This window comes from Brugia malayi, assembly GCF_000002995.4.
Source record: "Brugia malayi strain FR3 genome assembly, contig: Bm_v4_ChrX_scaffold_001, whole genome shotgun sequence".
Taxonomy (NCBI): domain Eukaryota; kingdom Metazoa; phylum Nematoda; class Chromadorea; order Rhabditida; family Onchocercidae; genus Brugia; species Brugia malayi.
In genome coordinates this window covers 22,531,521-22,553,687 of record NW_025062479.1, presented here as the reverse complement: position 1 = coordinate 22,553,687, position 22,167 = coordinate 22,531,521, and the positions used below count along the sequence as shown (strand labels likewise).

The 22,167-nt window shown below is 22.6% G+C and overlaps 3 protein-coding genes across 3 annotated transcripts; all 3 read left to right on the top strand.

Annotated features, from left to right (window-relative positions):
* Window positions 1-2,033: 2,033 nt before the first annotated feature.
* Bm14745 (Uncharacterized protein) lies at window positions 2,034-2,479 on the top strand (the record flags this gene model as incomplete). Its single annotated transcript, XM_001896378.2, has 2 exons — window positions 2,034-2,134; window positions 2,305-2,479. 2 exons carry the CDS (start codon window positions 2,034-2,036, stop codon window positions 2,477-2,479), a joined length of 276 nt encoding a protein of 91 aa, XP_001896413.2.
* An 848-nt stretch (window positions 2,480-3,327) lies between these two features.
* Bm17070 (Uncharacterized protein) lies at window positions 3,328-3,795 on the top strand (the record flags this gene model as incomplete). The annotated part of the gene is made up of 2 exons (XM_043075792.1): window positions 3,328-3,428; window positions 3,546-3,795. The coding sequence occupies 2 exons, from the start codon at window positions 3,328-3,330 to the stop codon at window positions 3,793-3,795; spliced, it is 351 nt and encodes a 116-aa protein (XP_042931726.1).
* A 528-nt stretch (window positions 3,796-4,323) lies between these two features.
* Bm161 (Uncharacterized protein) lies at window positions 4,324-5,462 on the top strand (the record flags this gene model as incomplete). The annotated part of the gene is made up of 3 exons (XM_043075791.1): window positions 4,324-4,389; window positions 4,799-4,905; window positions 5,285-5,462. The coding sequence occupies 3 exons, from the start codon at window positions 4,324-4,326 to the stop codon at window positions 5,460-5,462; spliced, it is 351 nt and encodes a 116-aa protein (XP_042931725.1).
* Window positions 5,463-22,167: the final 16,705 nt, after the last annotated feature.

Below are 22,167 nucleotides of genomic sequence, written 5' to 3'. Positions count from 1 at the left end.
GAAGGATTAATATGTCTGCGATCTTTGATATTAATTAGCATTTTAGTCTGGCAAATGATTATTTTCAAAAATGATAATTTCAGTTGGATTGCAGTACAACAATAGAAATTCATTCTGTAAATTTATCACCTGTTGTTAATGTTCTTAAAATGATAAAAAATTGAAAGCTTCTAATTTTGTTATACCATCAAATTGACAATCATTTTGTTATCAATTAAATCATTCTTCAAAAGAAGAAACTTCAAATTAAGTAAGTAAGTAATAGAGTTGTTTCAAAGATTTGTAAAGTTGGTATTTGCTAATTTATCACATAGCATTGATTAGTGAAATTTGAAATTGATAAAAGTTAAATAATCAAAGCATTGAATTAATATTCTTTTGATCAATTCTCTTTTTTTTTTGGAATTATAAATTTTTCTATTAATTGATAATTTAAAAAAAAAAAAAAATCATTTTGAATTATATTTTGATGTCTTTTATGATTTCAACGTTTTGTTTTTTTTTTAAATTAAGTTTCAATAATAAAAGTTAAATAATCAAAATGTTGAATTGAAATCGTTAAAATTAATATTCTTCTGATCAATTCCTTTTTTTTTTTTTTGGGGGGGTGGGGGTTATAAATTTTTCTATTAATTGATAATTTAAAAAAAAAATATCATTTTGAATTATATTTCGATGCTTTTTAGGATTTCAACGTCTTGTTATTTTTAAACTTCTCTGGAATAAATATAACTTTACTTTTTGTTTCTTGTTTTTTTCCATATATTGATTTTTTTGCTATCAAATTAAAAACCTTCAAAAAAAGTTGTTTACAGGTTTTCAACTCTTTGATCATTGCAATAACTTTATGATATCAAACTGCAAAAAACATACTTCAATGTTTGCAACAAATAAAAAAGTTTTTTTTTTCCTCTTTTATTACCATTTCAAATAATAAAATAACAAAAAGTTATTTGGTTACAAAGTTAAGAAATGTTTATAAATTTTTTTTCAGTTGTAAATATTTCATTAAATTTTTTTTTTTTTATATTCAGTATTATTTGTTTTTTTACATTTGCTATTATTTTCTGGTCAATTCATATTACAAGTAAAGTAGAAAGAGAAATTTTGATAGTAATAATTAAATAAATTAGTGTTTTTAGAAAGATAAAAATAAAAAACTTTGGACTAAAAAATTTTTTTCTTTTTGATTAAATTTAAAATTAAAAGAAAAAAAAAAAAAGATATCTGGGGAAGATATTTTATATTGAATATTTAATATTTGCTCATCAATTCAATGTGAAATTTAATTTCAATTTAAAGATTAGTTTTTCCACAGTTCTTAAATTGCCATAAAATTCCATTGTAACTCGTATTATTGTCAAATTTAAAATTTGAGTTTAGTTTGATAAATAAACCAGAAAATATTTTTATGTAATTATTTCATGAAAAAATAATTTTGCTCCAAGATTGACAGATTTGTCGATGAATTTGAGCAAATGTTTAATAGCGCATAAAACTAAAATGATTTGAAAATTTTCAATGACAATAAGAATGTCACACTGATGAGTAATACGTGACGTAATCCAGCTTATAAAAAAATTATTGCTAATGACATTAGCGCCGTATCATTGCGCTAGCTCCATTGTATTCATTTGATTGAAAGTATTCAAATAATACTAATACTAAAATCTAAAATCAAATTTTGTAAATTTTGTTCCATTTCAATTTGAAGTAAAAAAAAGAAAGAAATACTCTAAAATACACACCTAAATGATATCATTAATGCATTTTTATATTTACACTTTTTTTTTTGTTTATTTGTTTATTTATTTTAATTGATGTTTTGTTTATGTTTTTTATACCATCCAATGCATATATTTCTATTGGTTTATTTGTTTGTTTTTACTTAACTTTTTTTTTTTTTCTTGAAATTATATGACAAATGGACTTGTTATTATATTAAAGCGATTGAATTGTATACAAATTTATCGATTTTTCATTATTTTAATTTAAGTGAAATAATTATTCAAAATTTTATCGGTTTGATTTAGATGAAACGTTTCATGAGATGCGTTATATTCGAAATGCTAATTACTTTGTTGTTAATCGATGATAGCGTTGCCAATGAAAGTAAACGAAACGAAGAGATAAAGTAAGTAAAAGTTATTTTCAAATGATTTTTGCGATTAATTCATAGAAATAAATAGAATTAATTTAATTAATTAACTGATGAACAAGAATAGTGAAAATAGATAATGAATGAGATGCTTAATTAGCTAAAATGCTGTCGATTAACTGAACTTTTCCGGAATTGTATTTCAGGATTCGAGCGAAACGACAATTTCTAAGTTACGGTAGTTTTGGAGGATTTTCTGCATTTCCGTTCTTCAACATGGGTTGGGGTTATGGCGAAGGTATTTCGAGATGGGAAAGTCCATGGATGTGGCAAAGTGTTTGGAGTTATAGTCCACCTTGGGGTTGTGTATTTTGTTGGTAATTGAAAGGTCATCTGAATTGAAAGTAACTGAAAGGTCATCTAAATCAGACTTTGACTTATACTTATCAATGTGACTGACTCATTTTACTTTACTTAAATGTATTGTTTCGATTAATTGCTTTGTCTTTTCATTGTAATTGCTAAAAAATTTACTGAACTTCAATTTCAAACTTGAATTTTATAAAATTGGCGCAGAATCGATCATTGATTCACAAATATTTATCAAAATGAAAATGTATGTGTGTGAACAAGTTCTTAGCAAATTAATTGTAAACAAATATATTCTTATCAGTTCACCTTTTAAAATTTAGAAATTACGTCATATCTTATACATATAATTATTTTAAAAATATTTTTTCGTATTTCATTTTGCTGAAATAATTCGCTTTCTGTTCGTTATGATCGATACAAAATCATAGGATTGTAAAGAATTTGTATATTTTATTATTTGTTGGAATTTAAATGAAAGAAAGGAAAGAGCTAAATTGACTAAAGATTAAGCTAAATGAATAAAATTAAAAAAAAAAAAAAAAAAAAAAAGCTAATAAAATGTTAACAAAGAAGCAGAAAATTTTTAAATTATATTACTTTTGAATTGAAATATTTCAAATTTGCTGCTACATTAACGTTTTTACTGCAATGAAACAATAAAAGTTTGAGCTAAATAATCGTTGCTTAATTAAAATATTACTAAATGAATTACTTAAAATTTACTTATGACAATTTGAATGTCAATTTCTCGAACTGAAAAGAGCGCCTAAATGTCATAAAGGTCAAATGATCATAATTTTTTTTTTCTTTTTTGTAGAATTTGATCTAATTCAAATTAATGAAAGAAAAATTTTCAGATGTCCTCCAAAACACTGTCACATATTCTTGTCATTATCATACTTTCTATAAATCTGATGTTATTGTCGTGTTATAAAATATCTAATGCTAATACAATAAGGTTATAATTTAAATTTTTCCCATGCAAAATTTCAATTTATTTTTTCTTCAAATATTGATAGAAATAATAAAATTAAGTATTACTTTATTATGCTTCAAGTTTACTCATTTTTTCTAGCAAACGAAATAAGCGGCAATTTCACGGCGGTAGTGATTTTGGCTTCATATCCGTTCCATTCTTCAACTATGCCTGGGGTAGACATTATAATGGATGGCCTGGTCCCTATGGCTGGGGAATGCCATGGCATTCATTTGGGCCTCGTTACGGAGTAAGGCGACGTTTCTGGCGAAGGCGTTGGGAAAGTTGGGGTGGATTTCATGACGGTTTCGGATTTCATGGCGGTTTCGGGGGACCATGGTTTGGTTAATAAATGCTATGTAATCGATTTCCTGAAAATTGGAATTCAAAATGATACGGAATTATTGCGACGTATATATTATAGTACAATATATGATCGTTTGTGTAGAAACTTTTAAAAATTTTAAAGTAACAAACGAATATGATTAAATGTTTAAAATATGAAATAAAATATTTACATTTGAATAGTTTTTCAATTGCTAAACTGATATTATTGACGTGATGACAATCAAAAGTCTTAAAGTGATATCATTTGAAGTTGTTTAAATGGCTAAATGACATAAAAGATCATATTATTATCACTGTTATCAGTTTATCATCAAGTTATGATAGATGAAAATATGTTATGATGGATAAGAAACTATGATATGGCACGGAAACCTGATTTATTTATTTATTTTATTTCGTTTTATTGTCAAAGGAATGCATTAAATTTCAATGCTTGCATAGCTATGAAAAATGAAGAAATTGAAAAAGTTTGAAAATTTATTAAATAACAAGTTATTTACTGAATGTATAAATAATATCCTTCAAATAAATGCAAAGCAAACATTGTCATTTGGCTAATCTTTTTCCGTTTGATCGCACCGAAATATTCGAAAAGGTAAATTATACTTTATAAGAAATTATTTGTTTACTTAATGAATTAATAATTACATACTTATATTTTTGTAAGTTTATTTTTTTGATTGTGAGAATAATAAAGTTTTAAATTGATATAATCAATGCAAAAGGTTTAAAAATGGTTTTAAATTAAATTTTTTAATTTATTTTTGATGGAACAATATTTGATCTAATATTTTATCATAAATTATACTATTAAGTCAGAGAAAAATAGCACAATGCAATGATAAGTGATAATAATAATATTTAATTAGCTCTGCTAATGATCACTTTGTTTTAAGCTGAAATTTTAATTTGAATTGAATAAATTCTCGACCATAGTACTTTCTGATAACTCTGATGCTATTCTGAACTGATAATCTTATCAGTAATTATAACTGTTATCTCAGATGGTTCAATGCTGCAAATGGATCGTCCATCTGTTGATCGCCTTCAATTTGCTAATTTGCTTAGAAGAAGCTAATGCAACCGAAATTCGAGAAAGCGAAATTTACCGGTGAAACTTTTCGTCTAATTCTCTTTCCATTTGAACTTTTAAATTACGTAAATGTCAAATATTCAAAAAGTGTTTTTAAAAAATAATTGTTCTTTCTTTAGAAGTTAGAATAATTTAGTGCCAAAGAAGTAAGAAGGAAAAAAAGGAATGAATGAAAGTTAGCATTTAAAATTTTATTTTTAATAATCGATTTTAGTCGCTTCAATTACATCAATAAAAGTTGAATTGAATTTAAACTTGTATTTCATTAATTTTAATTTAAATTCATCTCGATAACCTCATTCTCGCTATCTTACCTTCATTTTATCTCTTTCGTTTATCGATTAAAAAAATTATTTAATTACAGGTTTTACGCGTACTTACACGTTTAATCTTGCAGACCACGTTTTAAGCGACAATTTTTTGGTTTCTCGATAGGTCCATTCGGTTGGTTTCAGGGAGGAGGAAGATATGGAAGAAAATATGGATTTAATCGTTTCCTAAGTCCACGTCCTTTGGTTGCCAGACGATTTTGGCGTAGACGTTTCGGCAGAATTGGTGACAGATGGTGGTGGTAATCTGTGATATTAAATGTTCTGTGGTTGGAATATTGTCAGATAGTATTTGACAAGGATCTTTTTTAACTTTTTTTTTTTTCTTTATGATTTCCATTTTATTAATTTTTAAATTTCAATTCATAATGCTTTACAAAATTATCATTTGTTATTAACTATTACTATATCCTTACTTATTAATCATAATATTGTCAAAATTCATTAAGTTATGCATTCTTAACTGATAATTCTTATCAGTTATCATCAAGTAAGTAAAACTTTTTAATTTATTCCATCTAAATTTGCATAATTTAATTCCGTATCTTTGTATTGTGCAAATATAAAGTAGCAAAAGTTTCATATAATGTGTTCCTTGGATTCAAATATTTTTTTTTTTTTTTTTTTTGATAAAAGATTTTGATTTTATTATATTTAAGTCAAACTTTGATAATTTCGATTTTTTTTTTTTTCTAACATAACTGATTTTATGTTTTTGACTTATTTTAAAAAGTGTAGTAGGAAGTGAAATGATAAGGATTGTTTTATCAGTGCTTTGCAATATGATAATTACTTTTTTTTTTGATAAAAAATGAATACAAGTTAAATAATTATTTAATATATTTATTCTACAAGGATAAATTTTTGTAAACAGCAAATGATAATTTTATTTTCTTTTAATTTAACTTTTATCAAATTTAACTTTCAATATTTTTTTAAGTATTGCTGGCATGACAATGCTTAAACTGAAAACTTTTTCTTTTCTTTTATTTTAAAACTTTTTTTCTCAGCTATTTCATCTTAGAAATTACAAAAAAAAAATTTTTTTTTTCTTCGAAAAAAGTAAATTTCATTACAATTTAAATTGGTTTGTATTTTCTTTTAATTGAGATAGCAAAATCTTTAAGTTCAATATTAAAGTATGATGGGAAGAATTTTAGCATTTTTTATTTAAAAATTTTTTTTTCAGTTTTATCATCAAATGCTTTTCTCATTATCAATTGGACCACATTTTTTCACTAATTAATTTAATAACAAAAAGCAAATTTGTTTGGTATTTATGTCAAATAGAACAGAAATATGAAAAAAAAAGTTATGAAAATATGAGATAATGCAATAAATGATGAAATGAAATTAATATCCAAAATAATTTAATTAATTTCTGAAAATAATTATTTATTCATATGATCAAATGAAATTAATATCCAAAATAATTTAATTAATTTCTGATAATAATTATTCATTCATATGATCAAATGAAATTAATATCCAAAATAATTTAATTAATTTCTGAAAATAATTATTTATTCATATGATCAAATGAAATTAATATCCAAAATAATTTAATTAATTTCTGATAATAATTATTTAGTAACAAATAAATCATTTGTTATTATTACGACAGTAATTTCATTGCAATTACACATTTTAGAAGCAGCAATAGTGATAATTTGAGTGATAAAAATTGATATCTTATCATTCATATTTCATTTTGAGTAATATCAATAAATCTGACATTTATCAAATCAAATTTATCAATTTGTTATTATCGTTTAAAACGTACGAAAATTAAATGTATGAAAAGTTTTAAAAATATAAAAGTTTGAAAAAATTTTGCAAAATTTTTCAAAATGTTTTCACTTTTGAAGTGAAAATTTATTTTAGTAAACAAATTTATTTCACATAAATTTCTTTCAAAATTTTCCCTCTTTTTTCTTTTTCCTTCAATCCATTGATGTTTAAAACAAATATTATTTATAGTTTTAGAGATATTTTTAAAATTACCATTGTTTATTGTCAAAAAAAAAAAATGAAATTTAAATTTAAATTTAAATATTCAAACATAAGAAGAAAAAGAAAAAAAATTGAAATCTTTTTAAACGATCGCTGCCAGTTCAAAATGAAAAAAAAAAAAGGAAAAAGCTAAATGAACAAAAGCTATCAATTAACTAACATTTCACAAAATGACACTTTTTTGAATTACAAATTCGATGCATCGGAAATTTTCCTTTTTTTTTTTTGCCGATAATTGTCAGAGATATGTAATCGTCGATGGCAATTATCAACTGACAAAGTGCTATAATTTCTTGTTCTGTTTTCCGATAATAGCCAATCCGGTTTGAAATTTAATTTAACTTAGACAGACAGACAAATTCTCATGGTCAAATAAAATAGTAGTGTATTAAATTTGCATAAATTTCATAAATTTTATTCCTACTTCATCGAATTTTAAACATTTTTAAATTTTCTAAAAAGATTTATTTGTTCAAAAAATTACACTTCATAAAATTTTAAAGATTTATTTGTTCAAAAATTTACACTTCATAAAATTTTAAAGATTTATTTTTTTTTAAAAAATTTTGATATAAAAAAAAAAGTTTTTCACAAACTTTTAAAATTATAATAATGGAAGAATTAAAAAAAAAAAAAAGAAAAAAAGAAAAGAGAGAAATATTTGTTTTGAATTTTAATTTGTTATAAATACATTTGAAGGTCATTTCAATTTCTAATCATTTTTAAGTTAAATTGCTTATCGTTAACTTTGTGTATGATTTAGCTTATTTACTTATTTAAATTATTATTTATTTCGTTCAATTATTTATTTATGCTTACTCATCACAAATCACAAAATTGTTTACATATATTTATTTAACATAAAATGATGAATCAAATCAAATTTTTGCTTTTCTTTTTTTTAAAAAAGTATTTTTTACATTTATTCTTCAAATTTTTAGTTTTTTCAAATAATAATTGTCATAGTGATATTATTGGATGTTTTCGTCATTTTTTTTTTTTGAATTTTAAATTTAAATAATTATAGCATTCATGCAGGTGTTTTATTGACTATTAATTCGCTTCTATTTCAGTTGGAGAAAAGATTTTCGTTTTTTAAGATTTTTTTTTTACACTAAGGTAAATTTGCATAAATTAAGATTTACTCATTACTCATTTATTAAATACTAAAAACAAAAAGTGTAAAATGATAGTAGAGAGAGAGAGAGAGAGAGGGAGAGGAAAGAAAGCAGAAAAAAAACGAAAAAATTTATTTCCGGTCAATTTTACTGGATGACAAATATTTAGCTATGTTAATGAATGAATTAAAATAATTAATAAATGCATCAAAATGAAATGATTAAAATATATTTAGTGATAAATTATAAGTAATACTATCGATAAATTGCTAAATTATCAGTAATATCTGAAATAGTTAGTCGATGCAAATAATTCCTTTGTAATTATGCTAATAGCAAAGTAATATTTTATCGCTGTGTAACATTTGTGTAAATAGTAAACAATAAGGATGCACTGATCAATATATTTAATAAAAGAATTAAATGTATATGTTTTGTTCATATTTTCATCAAAAAAAATTTTAAATTTACTAAAATTTTTTTCTAAATTATATTTTCATTTATAATTCATATTTTTTTCTTTAAAAAAAAAGTGCTATATTAAAATGCTAAAGTATTAATTTTATATTATAATAGTAATGCTACTAATAACGATTATTTAATAATACTAAATTTATTAAAATACATTCGATAACATAATAATTAATAATATTTCAATAACGATTAATTTTTAATCAAAAAAAAACTATATTTCTAATCAGATAAATTAATCAATTAATTTTTTTTTTTTTTTTTTTAGTAATAATCAGTTTTTTATAATAATCAGACAAATTGTTCTCAAAAAATAAAAATAGCTAGATTAATTAAAATTATTATTATAAAAATCATATCATACAAATCAATAAATCAATTGAAGATGAAAAAAAAAAATGAAAAATAAAATAAAATTTTACAAATGATTTTTAATTTTTTATAATCAAAAATAAATTCTTAAAATCTCATTGATAGTATTTTAGTTATAAGCTATATTTCAATTCAATTATCAATTAAATTATCACAATCGATTCGTCTTATCATATTTGGAAGTAATCGATTCCTTCTTTTCCATTCTTATAATTATCATATCATTCTACATTATAATTATCATATCATTTTATCAACAAAGAATCAACTAGCAAAAATACCATTTATATGAATCATCGTTAATGAGAATGAATCTTTTGTAAGAAAATTTGATGGAATCAATTTGTCACAGTTAATGTCACCACTTACATTTAATTTTAATTCACTTGTGGAATTCAAAACAACAACAACTAAGCATTTCAAAAAATTTCATTTCATACTATCATTTTTTATTTATTTGTTTGTTATTTATGTTTTATATTTATTATTATGTAGTGGTTTAGCATTTAATACAATTGCAAATAAGAGATATTTTTCAAAATTTTATTAAAGCTTAATAAAATGCAAATGCATTTTCAAAGAAAAATAATAAAAACATTGAAAACAATGCTTTCTTTCCTTATCATAAGTTAAAATTTAAAAAACAAAAAAACATTTATTGTTAATTTTTTTTTGAAAAAAAAAACTTTGTAATTATGAATTAGTGAAATGGAGGAAAAAAAGAAAGATAATAAATTATGTTTTGTTGAAGATTTTGATTAAAATTCCATTGTTTTTTTTTGTTAGAAAAGAACAGACGAAAACAAAGGGAAAGAAATATAACATTTAAAAAATTAATTCTTCTTTCTGTTTTTCATTTTTTTTTTTTTTTTTTTTGTAAATTAAACTTTAAAATTATATTTTAATTTTATAAAATTACTAAAATTGAAACTTTTCTATACTGCGTCAAATTATCTTTCTTTTTTCAATAAAATTCACCTGGAAAATGTGAAAATTGGATTATTTCGATATTAATATTTGCAACTTTTAGAATAAATTTAAATTTTATAGCATTGCGTTACTTTCATTAATTCATTTAGTCATAAAATTTATTCAATTGCAAAAACGAAGACACAAATTTTTGCATAAAGTTGTAAACAACAAATAATTTTTAAATGATTAGAAACGATTAATTGCTTTTATGTTATTCGCAAGGTTATTATTTGCATATATTAATTGGAAAATGATAGTTGGACAAAGTGTTATTTGTTTACTAATATTTTTACTACCTAAATTTTAATTAAAATTACATTAACATAGTATATAGAGTTATAAATGCTATAGCTAAAGTTAATGATTAGATATATTGCAATACAAATAACATGCAATATGTGAAAGTAATAATAATTAATATTGTATTACTTATGGCTTATCATCATTACGGATAAATATATGAAAGTAATAATAGTAATAATAATTAATAATAACAATAATTAATATTGTATTACTTATAGCTTATCATCATTACGGATAAATATATGAAAGTAATAATAGTAATAATAATTAATAATAACAATAATTAATATTGTATTACTTATAGCTTATCATTCTTCTGATTCAATCATATATGTTTTGTCTTTCTAATTCAAATTTTTGATACAATTTTTATGTGACACAACTTTGTGAGTTTAATAAAATGTACTGAAATTTGACATAGTTTAAGAGCTATAAAATGAGATGGCTGTAATATTCAAAGCAATAAAATGCGATATTAAAGATTTTTAAATGACCGCAGCAAATTAACTTTTTCCTCTAATATTCTTCTTCCATTTCTTCAGATAATCTTTTTATTAAACAATTTATCGATGAACTATTTGATATAAACTTATAAAATGAATTACACTTGTAAAATAGACCACAATTTAATAAAAAGTTAAATTAATAGTTAATCGTTTATTCTATCGTTAAATGAGCAAAATAAATAGAATTTGCAAGAAGATAGTTGTAAATGTGAGAAAAATGTTTGTTATAAATTAAAAATTAAATTTTTACTGAACTGATAAATGGAACTGATATTTTTTGTAGGTAACTTTTACTTTTATTATTTAATTACTTTTTAAATTTTAACTTATATGATTTATGTTTAATAGACATTTTCATAGCAGTTATTTTATCCCATCCAATTTGATCGCTTTTTTTTTGTTCATTTTAAAAAAAAGAGCCTAAAATGGAATTTTTTTTTTTTTCTTTTTTGCTGAAAATGAAAAATTGGTTTTCGTTTTTCACTGTATGCTTAAATTTAATATATCATTCAATTCAAATTTTATTTTTGCTTATATTACTTTGCTCTAAATTTTCCCATCTATCATAAAATAGGTTGATCAAACCATTTTCATTGGAAATTTCCGCCGGAAGGAAGCAAAAAAAAAAAAAAAAAAATGAGAAAGCATTGCTATTTATTTATTTTATTCATTTATTCATCCAATTATTTTGCTGATTTATTTTAATTGCTTATTTAACGATTTAATGCACATTCATTAATTCATTGTAGTAGTTAGTAGGAATAAAAATTAATGGAAAAAAAAAAGAAGTTTCGAAAAAAAAAATAATTAAACAGAAATTTTATATTTAACACTTTTATTTTTTCCTTTTAAAAAACCTCGATATTTAATTCTAGCTATTTTTTTCGACTCTTACCCGGGAAATATCCCATCTTTTCTACCCTTATCCGAGAATATCATAACTGAATATCAATTCATCAGAACTACCATTCGAATTTAATGAAGAAAAAAGAGGAACAGAATATTTCGAATCTTATGTTCTTTTTTTTTGAACTTTTTTTTTCCGCGAAGGAAAAAGAGGGAGAAAATTTGTCCGATAAACAAATACATTTCTTGCAGAAAACTGCACTGTTGTTACGATTATTGTTGTTGTGAATTTATTTATTGTTTATCACTTTGACCAGACCACCCCATCCATACAATTTCTCTTTCTACAAAATATTTTAAATGAAAGAGTGAAAAGACAAGTGGGTGTGATATGCGCTCTGCTTTATGGCACAACTAGTAAAGTTAGTTTCTGATCGTTAAAGAATGGACAGATTTTGATCGACGATTTCGTTTCCTTTCATTGAGGTATGTATGTGTGTATGTAATGTATGGTTGTCTGTCTGTGTATGTCTGCGTGTATGTCTGTGTATGTGGAAAGTGTCTGTACGCGAACGAATCCTCTAAATTGGTAGCAAGGTAAAAATTGCATTCCCTTCATAATATCGATGAGATTGGTGGTGCTTTCTTACCTCCTTAAGCATCCCAATCACACACACATACACAGACAGAGACAGACACACACATACACACACATACATACATATATATATATGACCGATGTCGTTATTGACCCCCTCTCTCCCTCTTTTATTGCGTCTGTGAGAGATTGACTGGGCCAATGGACTACTATTAGCATTAGAAGTAAACATTTAGGGGTCAATGTGGTGACACGGACGAAATACTGTGTATGTTTAAGAGTGATTGAAAGAAGAAAAGAAATGCTTAAATGTTTAGTAATCATTTAAGTATTTATTTCCTCTCTCAATTAGGCTAACATTGAAATATGCCATAAAATTGTTAGTTATTCTTCCTTTCCATTTTATCATTTTTTGTTTTTTTGTTTTTTATTTACAAAAAAAGTTTTTTTCTCTAAAAATCAGTTATATTAGATTATTTGTAATAATTACTACTGTTATGACTAATTTAAATTGTAATATTTGCGAGTAAATATGAAATGAGATTGGTAATATTTGTAATTTATATTTATATTTTTAAAAATATTTGTAAATTATCTTTTTTTTAATATTTGTAAACTGTAATATCTACGGGTAAATATGAAATGAAATTGGTAATATCTGCGGGTAAATATGAAATGTGAATGATAATTATCTATGAATAAAATGTGTGTGCAATTGAAAAAGAAAAAAATTTTTTTAGTTTTATTTGAGCAGACGAAAAAAAAAAGAGAAAGGGAAAATATAATTGTAATGAAAAATGAAATTTTTATTTTAAAAAAAAAAATCCCTCAGGTAATTGTTATATAATAATATTTGTTTAAAATAAACTGAGTGAAATTTTAAAATTAATTTGCATAGTTTTCAATGTTTTTCTTTTTTCTTTCTTTTTTTTCATCTATTTTTAAATCTTTCGTAAATAAAACTTTTTCCTAAATTTTCGTTTTATTTTGCTAATTTTCTTTCTTACATTTAACTTTCAAAATATTGCAATTATTTCTGACAAAAATTTCTCTAAATAACTGATATTTTATTTTAAATTTTTTTGAATGAAATTTTTTTCAATTTAATTTTATAAAATATTACATTCGTTTATTTTTATTCATAATTTTTTTTACCATTGCTAAAAAATGCATTTCTTCAAAATATTTCTCTTAATTACATTCCATTCTTCTTTTTTCCTTTTTTTTTTTTTCAATAAAAATTTCAGTAAAACACAAATTTTGTTATAAGATTTATTTATTTTTTCTTTTGTAATTGTTTACTCCAACTAATTACTTTTATTAATTATCATATTGCTAGAGTAAGAGTGATATTTTTTTTTTAAAGATATGATAAGTAAATTTGATATATGATATTATCATTTGTTATTAATTTGTTTTTTATTATTGTTTTATTTACAGCAATATTATTTACGGTTATTTTTTAAGTTTTAATATTAAAAGTTATATTTTTCTTATCGTCAAGAAAAATTTTAATTTCAAAAATAAATGTTTTATTTTAAACAATTAAAAATAATAAGCACTTTATGCAATAAAGTGCTTATCATAAAGCAATAAAATTTAACAATTGATAATTATAATTTTAAAATACATTTTTTTTTCTCTCATCTCAAGTCTTCTTTTTTAATTTAACATTTTCAAAATAATTTGAGAACAGAATTGACTTATAAATTTGAAAATTTTTTTTAAAAAAAAAAAATTTGTGTGAAAAATTATTTGAATTTTGAAATATGATAGGTTTTCTTTTTTTTTTTTAAAAAAAAAAAAGGCAATCATATTAAATTACAACCAAAATTTAACAAAAATTTTTGAGATTTGATCTCTATTTTATTTCTTTTTTTTTTTTTAAATGTAAAATTAACTGACAATAACAAATATCGCACTTCATTAGGCTTTCATTCTTCAAATTTTTCTTTTTTTTTAGAAACTTCAAAAATTTTATTATTATTTTAAAAATATAAAATTGTTAAAACAATTTTGCATTATTCTTTATTCTATAGTTAATGAAGTTAATTAATGATAGATAATTAAATGAAGTGACAATATATTTAATTATTTTAGCATTAATGATGTAGTACACATACACAGACACACACATACGCACACACACACAGACAGACATACACATACACACATACTTTAGATTAGATCGATTTAATTATAAATGTTTATTTGACTGACTTCAAATTGTAAAATGTTCCAAAAGTTCTTCAATCTTAATAATCGACCATTTCTTACTTCTCTCTTAAGCAGCTGTTCTCTCTCTCTCCCTCTCCCTCTCTGTCCCTCTCCCTTTCTCTCTCTCTCTTTGTCCCTTTTTTTTTTTAAAGGTTAGAGTGATGAAAAATATTTTAAGATGTATTATTAGCATTTAACAACTAGCAAAACCAATTTTAATGGTTATTTTTCCAATTGTACATGCATGTGGTGTATGTGTGTGTGTGTGTGTGTGTGTGTGTGTATGTGCGTGGGTGTGTGGTGTATGTGAAGGAATATGGAGGTTAAATAGATCAATTCGACTAGACTAGTTGTGCTTTCTTCACAACTTTCATATGCACTTGTAATTTCATCAGTTAAAGTTAGCTAATAGCTAAGTTAGTCTCATTTTTATGCTAAGTACTAATGAATGTTTAATTTATAATTTTAATTTAAAATTTAAAAACAAAAAAAATTTACTTAACATTGTATGTGTGTGTGTGTGTGTGTTTTTTCTTTTGGTGACATTGATTTATTTAAATATATTTTAAACTTTAAAATTAATTTTTTTTTTAGTTTTAAAAAGTTTAAATTAATTTTGTATTGAAATTCTTACATTTATTAATTTCTCTCTCTCTCTCTTTTTTTTTGTTTGTATGTGTATGATTGTTGTTTTTTTGATGAATAATAGAAGATTTATTTTCATATTTCATTATTTATTATTTGACATATGCATAATGCGTAATTATAATTTATGTATTTCCATTGAATGAATTTCAAATGGAAATTATAAATTAAATTTTTTTTTATCAAATTGGGTTTTTTTTTTTTTTTTTTGGAAATACATTGCTTTCAAAATTTTTATAATTTTCAGCAAAAAAAGAAAGGTTTAATTTTAAATATTGATTCTCTCCTTTTTTTTTTCTTTGATTTCAATCTTTTTCTTTCATTTTTTTCTTCACAGTTTATTATTAATAATAATAATAATGATATCATATTAATTATTAGTATTCCTCGAAAAAAAATTACAATAATTGATGAATGTTTTAGCAAAAAAAAACAAAAAAAAAAGTCACAAATAAATTAAAATTAAATTTGTTTAATTGATCATAATTAATTTTCATATGTTAAATATATTTTATTCAATTTACACTTTCCCATAAATTTTTTTCCCATAAATTGTGACTTACTTTTCCTTTTTGTGGTTGAACAACGAGTATAAATGTCGATTTTTTGATTAATTTTAAAAGGACAAATGTTTTGCTTAGTGTGTGAAAAGAAGTGTAAATTTTCCTTTTTTTTTTATTTTTTCGATGAATTTTCTGGGAAACGAAAAAAAAAAAGGAAAAAATTTTGCTTACATTATTTCCTTTTTTCTTTTAATTAAACTTTCTTTTTTTTTTTTTTTGTTTTTTATTGTGACAATTCTAGGAAGAAATTTTTTTGCATTTGCATTTTTTTTTTTTTTTTTTGAAGTTTTACTCTTTAAAACATGGGTTGTTATTAAATTTATCAGTTCTTTCGAGAAAAACAATTCTCAAATTTTTGGCATTATTTTTAATTATGCAAATATAAATTAAAATTACCAGTATTATTTTTAAATCTCAACTTTTTAAGATTAAATTAACTAAATTAAAAGAAAATATAAATAATTCCGTAATACTTGGAATGCAAATTCGGCTTTACATGATAAATTGATGAAATTTATTTATTTTATTATTTTTTTTTTAAAGCACAAATGACACTTTGGATAGACTTATCAAAATTATTCTTATGCAATTGTCATTTGTTCATTGATAATTTTAACTTTAAAAAAAAAATGAAGAAAGAAAAAAGAATATTTGCATATTTTTTGAAGGTTGTAAAGATTTATTGGTGTCAATTTATTTTTTAAAGTTTTTTTTTTTTGTATTCATTTTTTTTTTAAAAAAAAAAGAAAGAAAAAATTTCATCGATAGTTTGAATAAATAATTTAACATTGTTTAATGATTAACCATTTTTTTTCTCCCATTGTATCACTATGAAAAAAAAATGATTAATAGACTAAAGCTATTTTTTTTTTAAATGAAATAAAACTGTAATACGTAGCGTTTTGCATACGTAATATGCGTGAAAGAAAGAAAAAGGTTATTTTATTTTTTTTTTTTGAAAAAATAAAATTAAAAAAGATTTGATCTCATTTTATTAATATTTTTATCTAGTAAAATATTAATTACTTTGAAGCAATAACAATAATGAAGTAATTGTGTTACACCTTTTTGAAAATAGAAAAAAGAGATGTGAAAATTGATGTCATACTAAATGACGAAAATTTTTTATAAATTAATTTGAAATAATATAAAAGAAAATATTTGCAGTGTTATTTCAGAATGATATGAATAATATCATTGAATATACTTCGATTTTGTTTGTGCAGCAAAAATTTTCCCTTTTCTGAGGACAAAATAGTCTAATAAAATGAATTTTTGATTATCGTTAAATGCAGTTAACCTTCAAAATATTTCGCTCAAATATTTCTCCAATGCAATTATTTACCTTAACAAATTGAAACTAAATTCTATTTGTTGCATTAAAATATTACACAAATAATTTAATTGTAAGAAATGAATGTATATACATTAATTAAATTTTTTATCAGTAATTCAGTGATCCTTTAAAATTGTTTTAATTCACAGTTACTTTTATAAATTAATTCTGTAAAGCTTATGTTTCCTTTTAATAAATGCAACATTTTTTGAGTTTGAACAAATCATCAGTGTAAAAGATATTCGATTAAAGTAGCAATATGAAAACGAATCGATAATAGAAGAGATGAAATTTCAATTTTTAAATCCGAAGAAAAAAAAGAAAGCCATAAAAGAAAAATTACAATCTAATTATCTTCCATTTCTTCTTTTTTTACAAATGTAAAATCACTTTAATGTTTGGGAATTTTATTTTATTTTTTTTTTTTGTTCCTATAAATATATATTTTATTTGCTATTGTATACAATTTTCATTCAATTCTTTTTTATTCCATTAAAGTATACATTACTGGAACGGATTCTGTAACCTAAAAAAAGAGGATAGGATGAATACAATTCAATAAAATTGGTTAATTTCATGTTTGTTTGTTTGTTTGTTTGTTTTTTTGGTTCCATATAGTGGCCTCATTATGTTTTCGTTTTCCCTTCCTCTTTCCTCTCTCTTTTCCAGTAGAAATTTGAAAAGTTCAATGAATTAATCTAGAAGCGTATAAAATAAATAAATAAATAAAAGAAATTATAAATTGGACAATCTAATGCTCCCAATAGAAAATGAAAATTTGTAAAAGTGGTTTATTTCTCTCAATTTGAGTTTATCTGCTAAATTTCATCAATTTTATCTTCTGCAGATCTTTAAGGCTAAATTTGATTGTCAGAATATGGTAGAATTTAAGTTGGAATATGAACCTTTTATAGCTTCCATGCAATGATTAGAATTTGAAATTTCGCTAAAATTTCGACATTTTGGTTATATTTCAAGTCTCGATTGACTCCCAAATTCTCATTATTTTTCATTTTTAGTTATTATTGCCCTTTGCTAGCATATTAGCATAAATGCTGAGTTATTTATGAAAATTGTCAAATTATTGATGATCAAGTATCATTACATCACATCTTTCATACTGTAGCGCAGCGTTACTGTAGCCTTTTACCGACGCATCCTGTGATATGTCATCAGTACTTACTGTAATTTTTAAACACATCGTTTGTTATTTCATACTGTTAATTCATACTCGCAACATTCAGTTCACACTTATTGTAGTACTTTATAGATACTGTGATATGTTATCAGTTACATTTACTGTGTTTGAATTATTTGTAATAGGAAATATTATATTGGTACGCTTAGGAATATTTCGTAGTACAGTAAGCTCGAAAATGTTAGCGTGGAATACGGTACTTCATATTAGTGACAAGTAATTTATTTATTTATGTATTTTTTTTTTGTAATATAAGTATATTTTTAATATAACTATGAAATATCATGGAAGAAAATTGATCAACAAAAGGTTTTCTAGTCCAATTAATTTTTGAAATATCAATATGAATTTCATTCAAATTTTTATTTTAAATTCAATTTAAGAAATTTTTTCGTTTCTTTTTTGCTTTTTTTCATTTTTTTAAAACAAATTTTTTTTTCATCAATTTAAGCAGCATTTATCAATGATTATATTTAACATACTCAAATACTGACAGACAGTATCTCATCATCATCATCATTATCAACATTTCATATATTCACATGTCATTGATCATTTTTTTTAAGCACAATTTTTTCACCAAAAAAAAAAAAAAAAAGAGAGACTGATTCTTTGACTTTTTCTATCTTAAAAATTTTGCTTTTGAAAAATTTTCCATCAGTGTATTCACTCACTCTAATACTTCTTATGTAATTAAACTTTTGCTTTTCTCATCCATTTTTTCTTCCTTTTTTCCATAACATTGTTAAACAATAATGATATATATATGCCTTCTTGTATTTTGATAATTTGAAAATTTATCAAATCCATTATTTAAATTCTTTTTTCTTTTGTAGGATATTTCATTCAGTGTAAAATTTCATAAATATGTCACTTTTTCCTTTTCTATGAAGTGTTTACTTAAAATAATAAATAAATAAAAAATGACTGATCAAGAATTGAATAAATAATCATGATTGGTCAAGAATTTAATAAATTGTCTAAATCTAAATCTTTTCCAGTAATTGCAAAATTTTTATAACTTGAACTACAAAATTATCAATGGTAATTTTATCACTTTTTGCTTATCTGTGCTATTACTTCAAAATTGAATTAAATACTTTTTGATCTTTCGTTTTTTCTCCCTTTTTTTTCTGCATTTTTCAACAACATTTTTTAAAAATTTGTTCATTATATTACATTAACCGATTTTTTTTTTCTTTTAATCAAATTTCTCGTCAAGAATTCGTTACTAATTACACAAAATGTTAACTCAGAAATGTCATTCAAATCAAATTTCTAATTTGATATTTACACATATACAACAGTCATTGTCACCCATTTCCTCTTTTGTCCACTTCAATTCATACCGTTGGCTAATTTGTTTACTTAAGCTTTATCGCCTATATTTAACTTTTTCTTTTATGATAACGTAGCATACTGTGCACACATACTCACACACACCCACCACACACATACACATACACATATATGCAAATTTTGGAAGTAATGCAATACATTTAAAAAAGTTCTTCGTGTCATTGACAATTAGTTTCTTTTATTTTTCTTATTTTCCTTCACTATATTAAAACTCTCCCTTTTTTTGAATTTTGTTTAACTAAATAATAAAATCTTCGTCTCTGAAATTATTGAAATAGAATTAATTATTAATTTTTTGATTCATAATTTCTTGATTTAATTATTGTGCTCTTAGCATAATTATTTTTTGTTTGTTTTATTATCGTTATTATCATTATTGTCTTTATCATTTATTATAATTATTATTAAATTATTTTGCTTTTAGTATAATTATTATTAGATTTAATTCATTTTTAGTATTACAATTTTATTTTTTATTTCAATTTGATAAAAGTAATGGAGAAGAATTGCAAAATCAGGAAGAATTTATTATTCAGTTCAGTTCCTGAAAAACAGTCCCTTTCCCGCCATTTTCAAATATTTAATTAATATGTGTCGCCATATGTCGCCATAGGTGTGTCACAGATTTTAAATGACACAGACACACACATACATACAGACAGACAGAAACACATATGTTTGAATACAAGATTGCCTCTATCACTTTCCAATGCTCCTCTTTCAATTGAACGAATCTTTGATTCCTTTTTTTTTTTTTTGCAGAAAATTGAGATATTAGCCTCATTTCTCTTTTCTTTATAATTTATTGAAATTATTGATTTAATCTGGATGATGTCATTTAATATTTTCATTTTTTTTTTCTCGTTTGCTAATTGAAATATTTTTATCTTATGTCTTCTCAAAAATTAGCACAAAGATATCATTTTAACTTTTTTTTTTTTATTTTTTTTGAGTGTTGAAATTACGTAAATTATCATGAAGTGATGAGTAAATTGATGGTAAAGATTAATATTTATTCCAGAAGTAGATAGTAATAAATAATTCACTCATTATTTCCTGATAAATTTTGTAAAAGCAAAAAAATTTTTTAAAAAAAACAAAAAAGCTTCAATTAAATAGCCAACGTCATTTTCGCACACGTTTTTTTAACGTATATAACGTATATCAGTTACGTAAAACTTTGATTATATATACACTACAAAATTTTCAGTGTCTTTTTTAAAAAGCTAAATAACGCATTTATAAATTGCATGCATATACTGTAAAATTCTTCCAACTAAACCTAAAATTATCTCAACTTAAGCGTGAAATTATCTGAATTAAAGCGTGAAATAAATGCTAAGAAATATGCAATTGAATATTTTCATTGTATATTTTTTTCTTTTTTTTTAAATAATTTTAAAATAGAAAAAATATTTTCACATATTATTTGCATTCCATAATATTTGTTTTATTACTATTACTATTGTTATTGATGAGTTTAATTATTTCTTTCTCGAATGTCTATTTTATCACATTAGAAAACATTTTGTTTTGTTGTTGATTTTATCTAAAAATAAACTTTTTTTTTTTGATTAAGTTTATTTTTTCGAATTATATTTTATTAAATAAAATTGTATTTATTTTAAAAAATTTATTAATAAATGAAAATTATTGCATTGTAAAATTTTCCAATATTTTCACTTCATTTAATTTATGCAATGAATATTTCGATTGTTTGTCAACTTTCAATATTTTATTTTGAATGTTAATTGAAAATTAGCAATGGTTGAAATTAGTTTATGAAAATTTCCATTATATGCTATTTTCAGTGTGAAATTAATATTGAAATTAGTATGATAAATATATTTGTTAAATTATTCTAAAAAATAAAAACAGTTATTAATTATTTCAAATACACAATAATGGATTAAAAAAAATTGTTTTCTATATCCTTATACTTTGAATATTTTCCTTTAAATGCAAATTCATCGATTTATAAGAAATTACCAAATACGAAAAAAAAAAAAAAAAATTGGAATAAGAAACAAAAATAACTTTTTTTTCTTGGAATAAAAATTAATTTTATTCTTTATAAAACTTGGAATTTATACTCTTTTTTTTTTCTATTGCAGAATTGGAAGTAAAATTTTTTATGCTTTTAATGGGAAAAAATGTGATAATTTGGTTAATTTAGGAGTAAAATGTAAGCTTTGGTCAGATACTATCATTTACCATTTCATTATTTATTAGACTTTGCAAATTTTACAATTTAATTATATCGATCTTATTTTCACTCTTTTTAATCATTTGTTAATGGACTTTACCAACTGCTCCACCCTGCTCCAATTTTACAAATTTGTAAAATGAATTGACAAAAGAAAAGATTTGTTCATCGCGTTAAAAGTACATCGGAAACTTTCAACTGACAAATGATTTCTCATCACTTTACTAC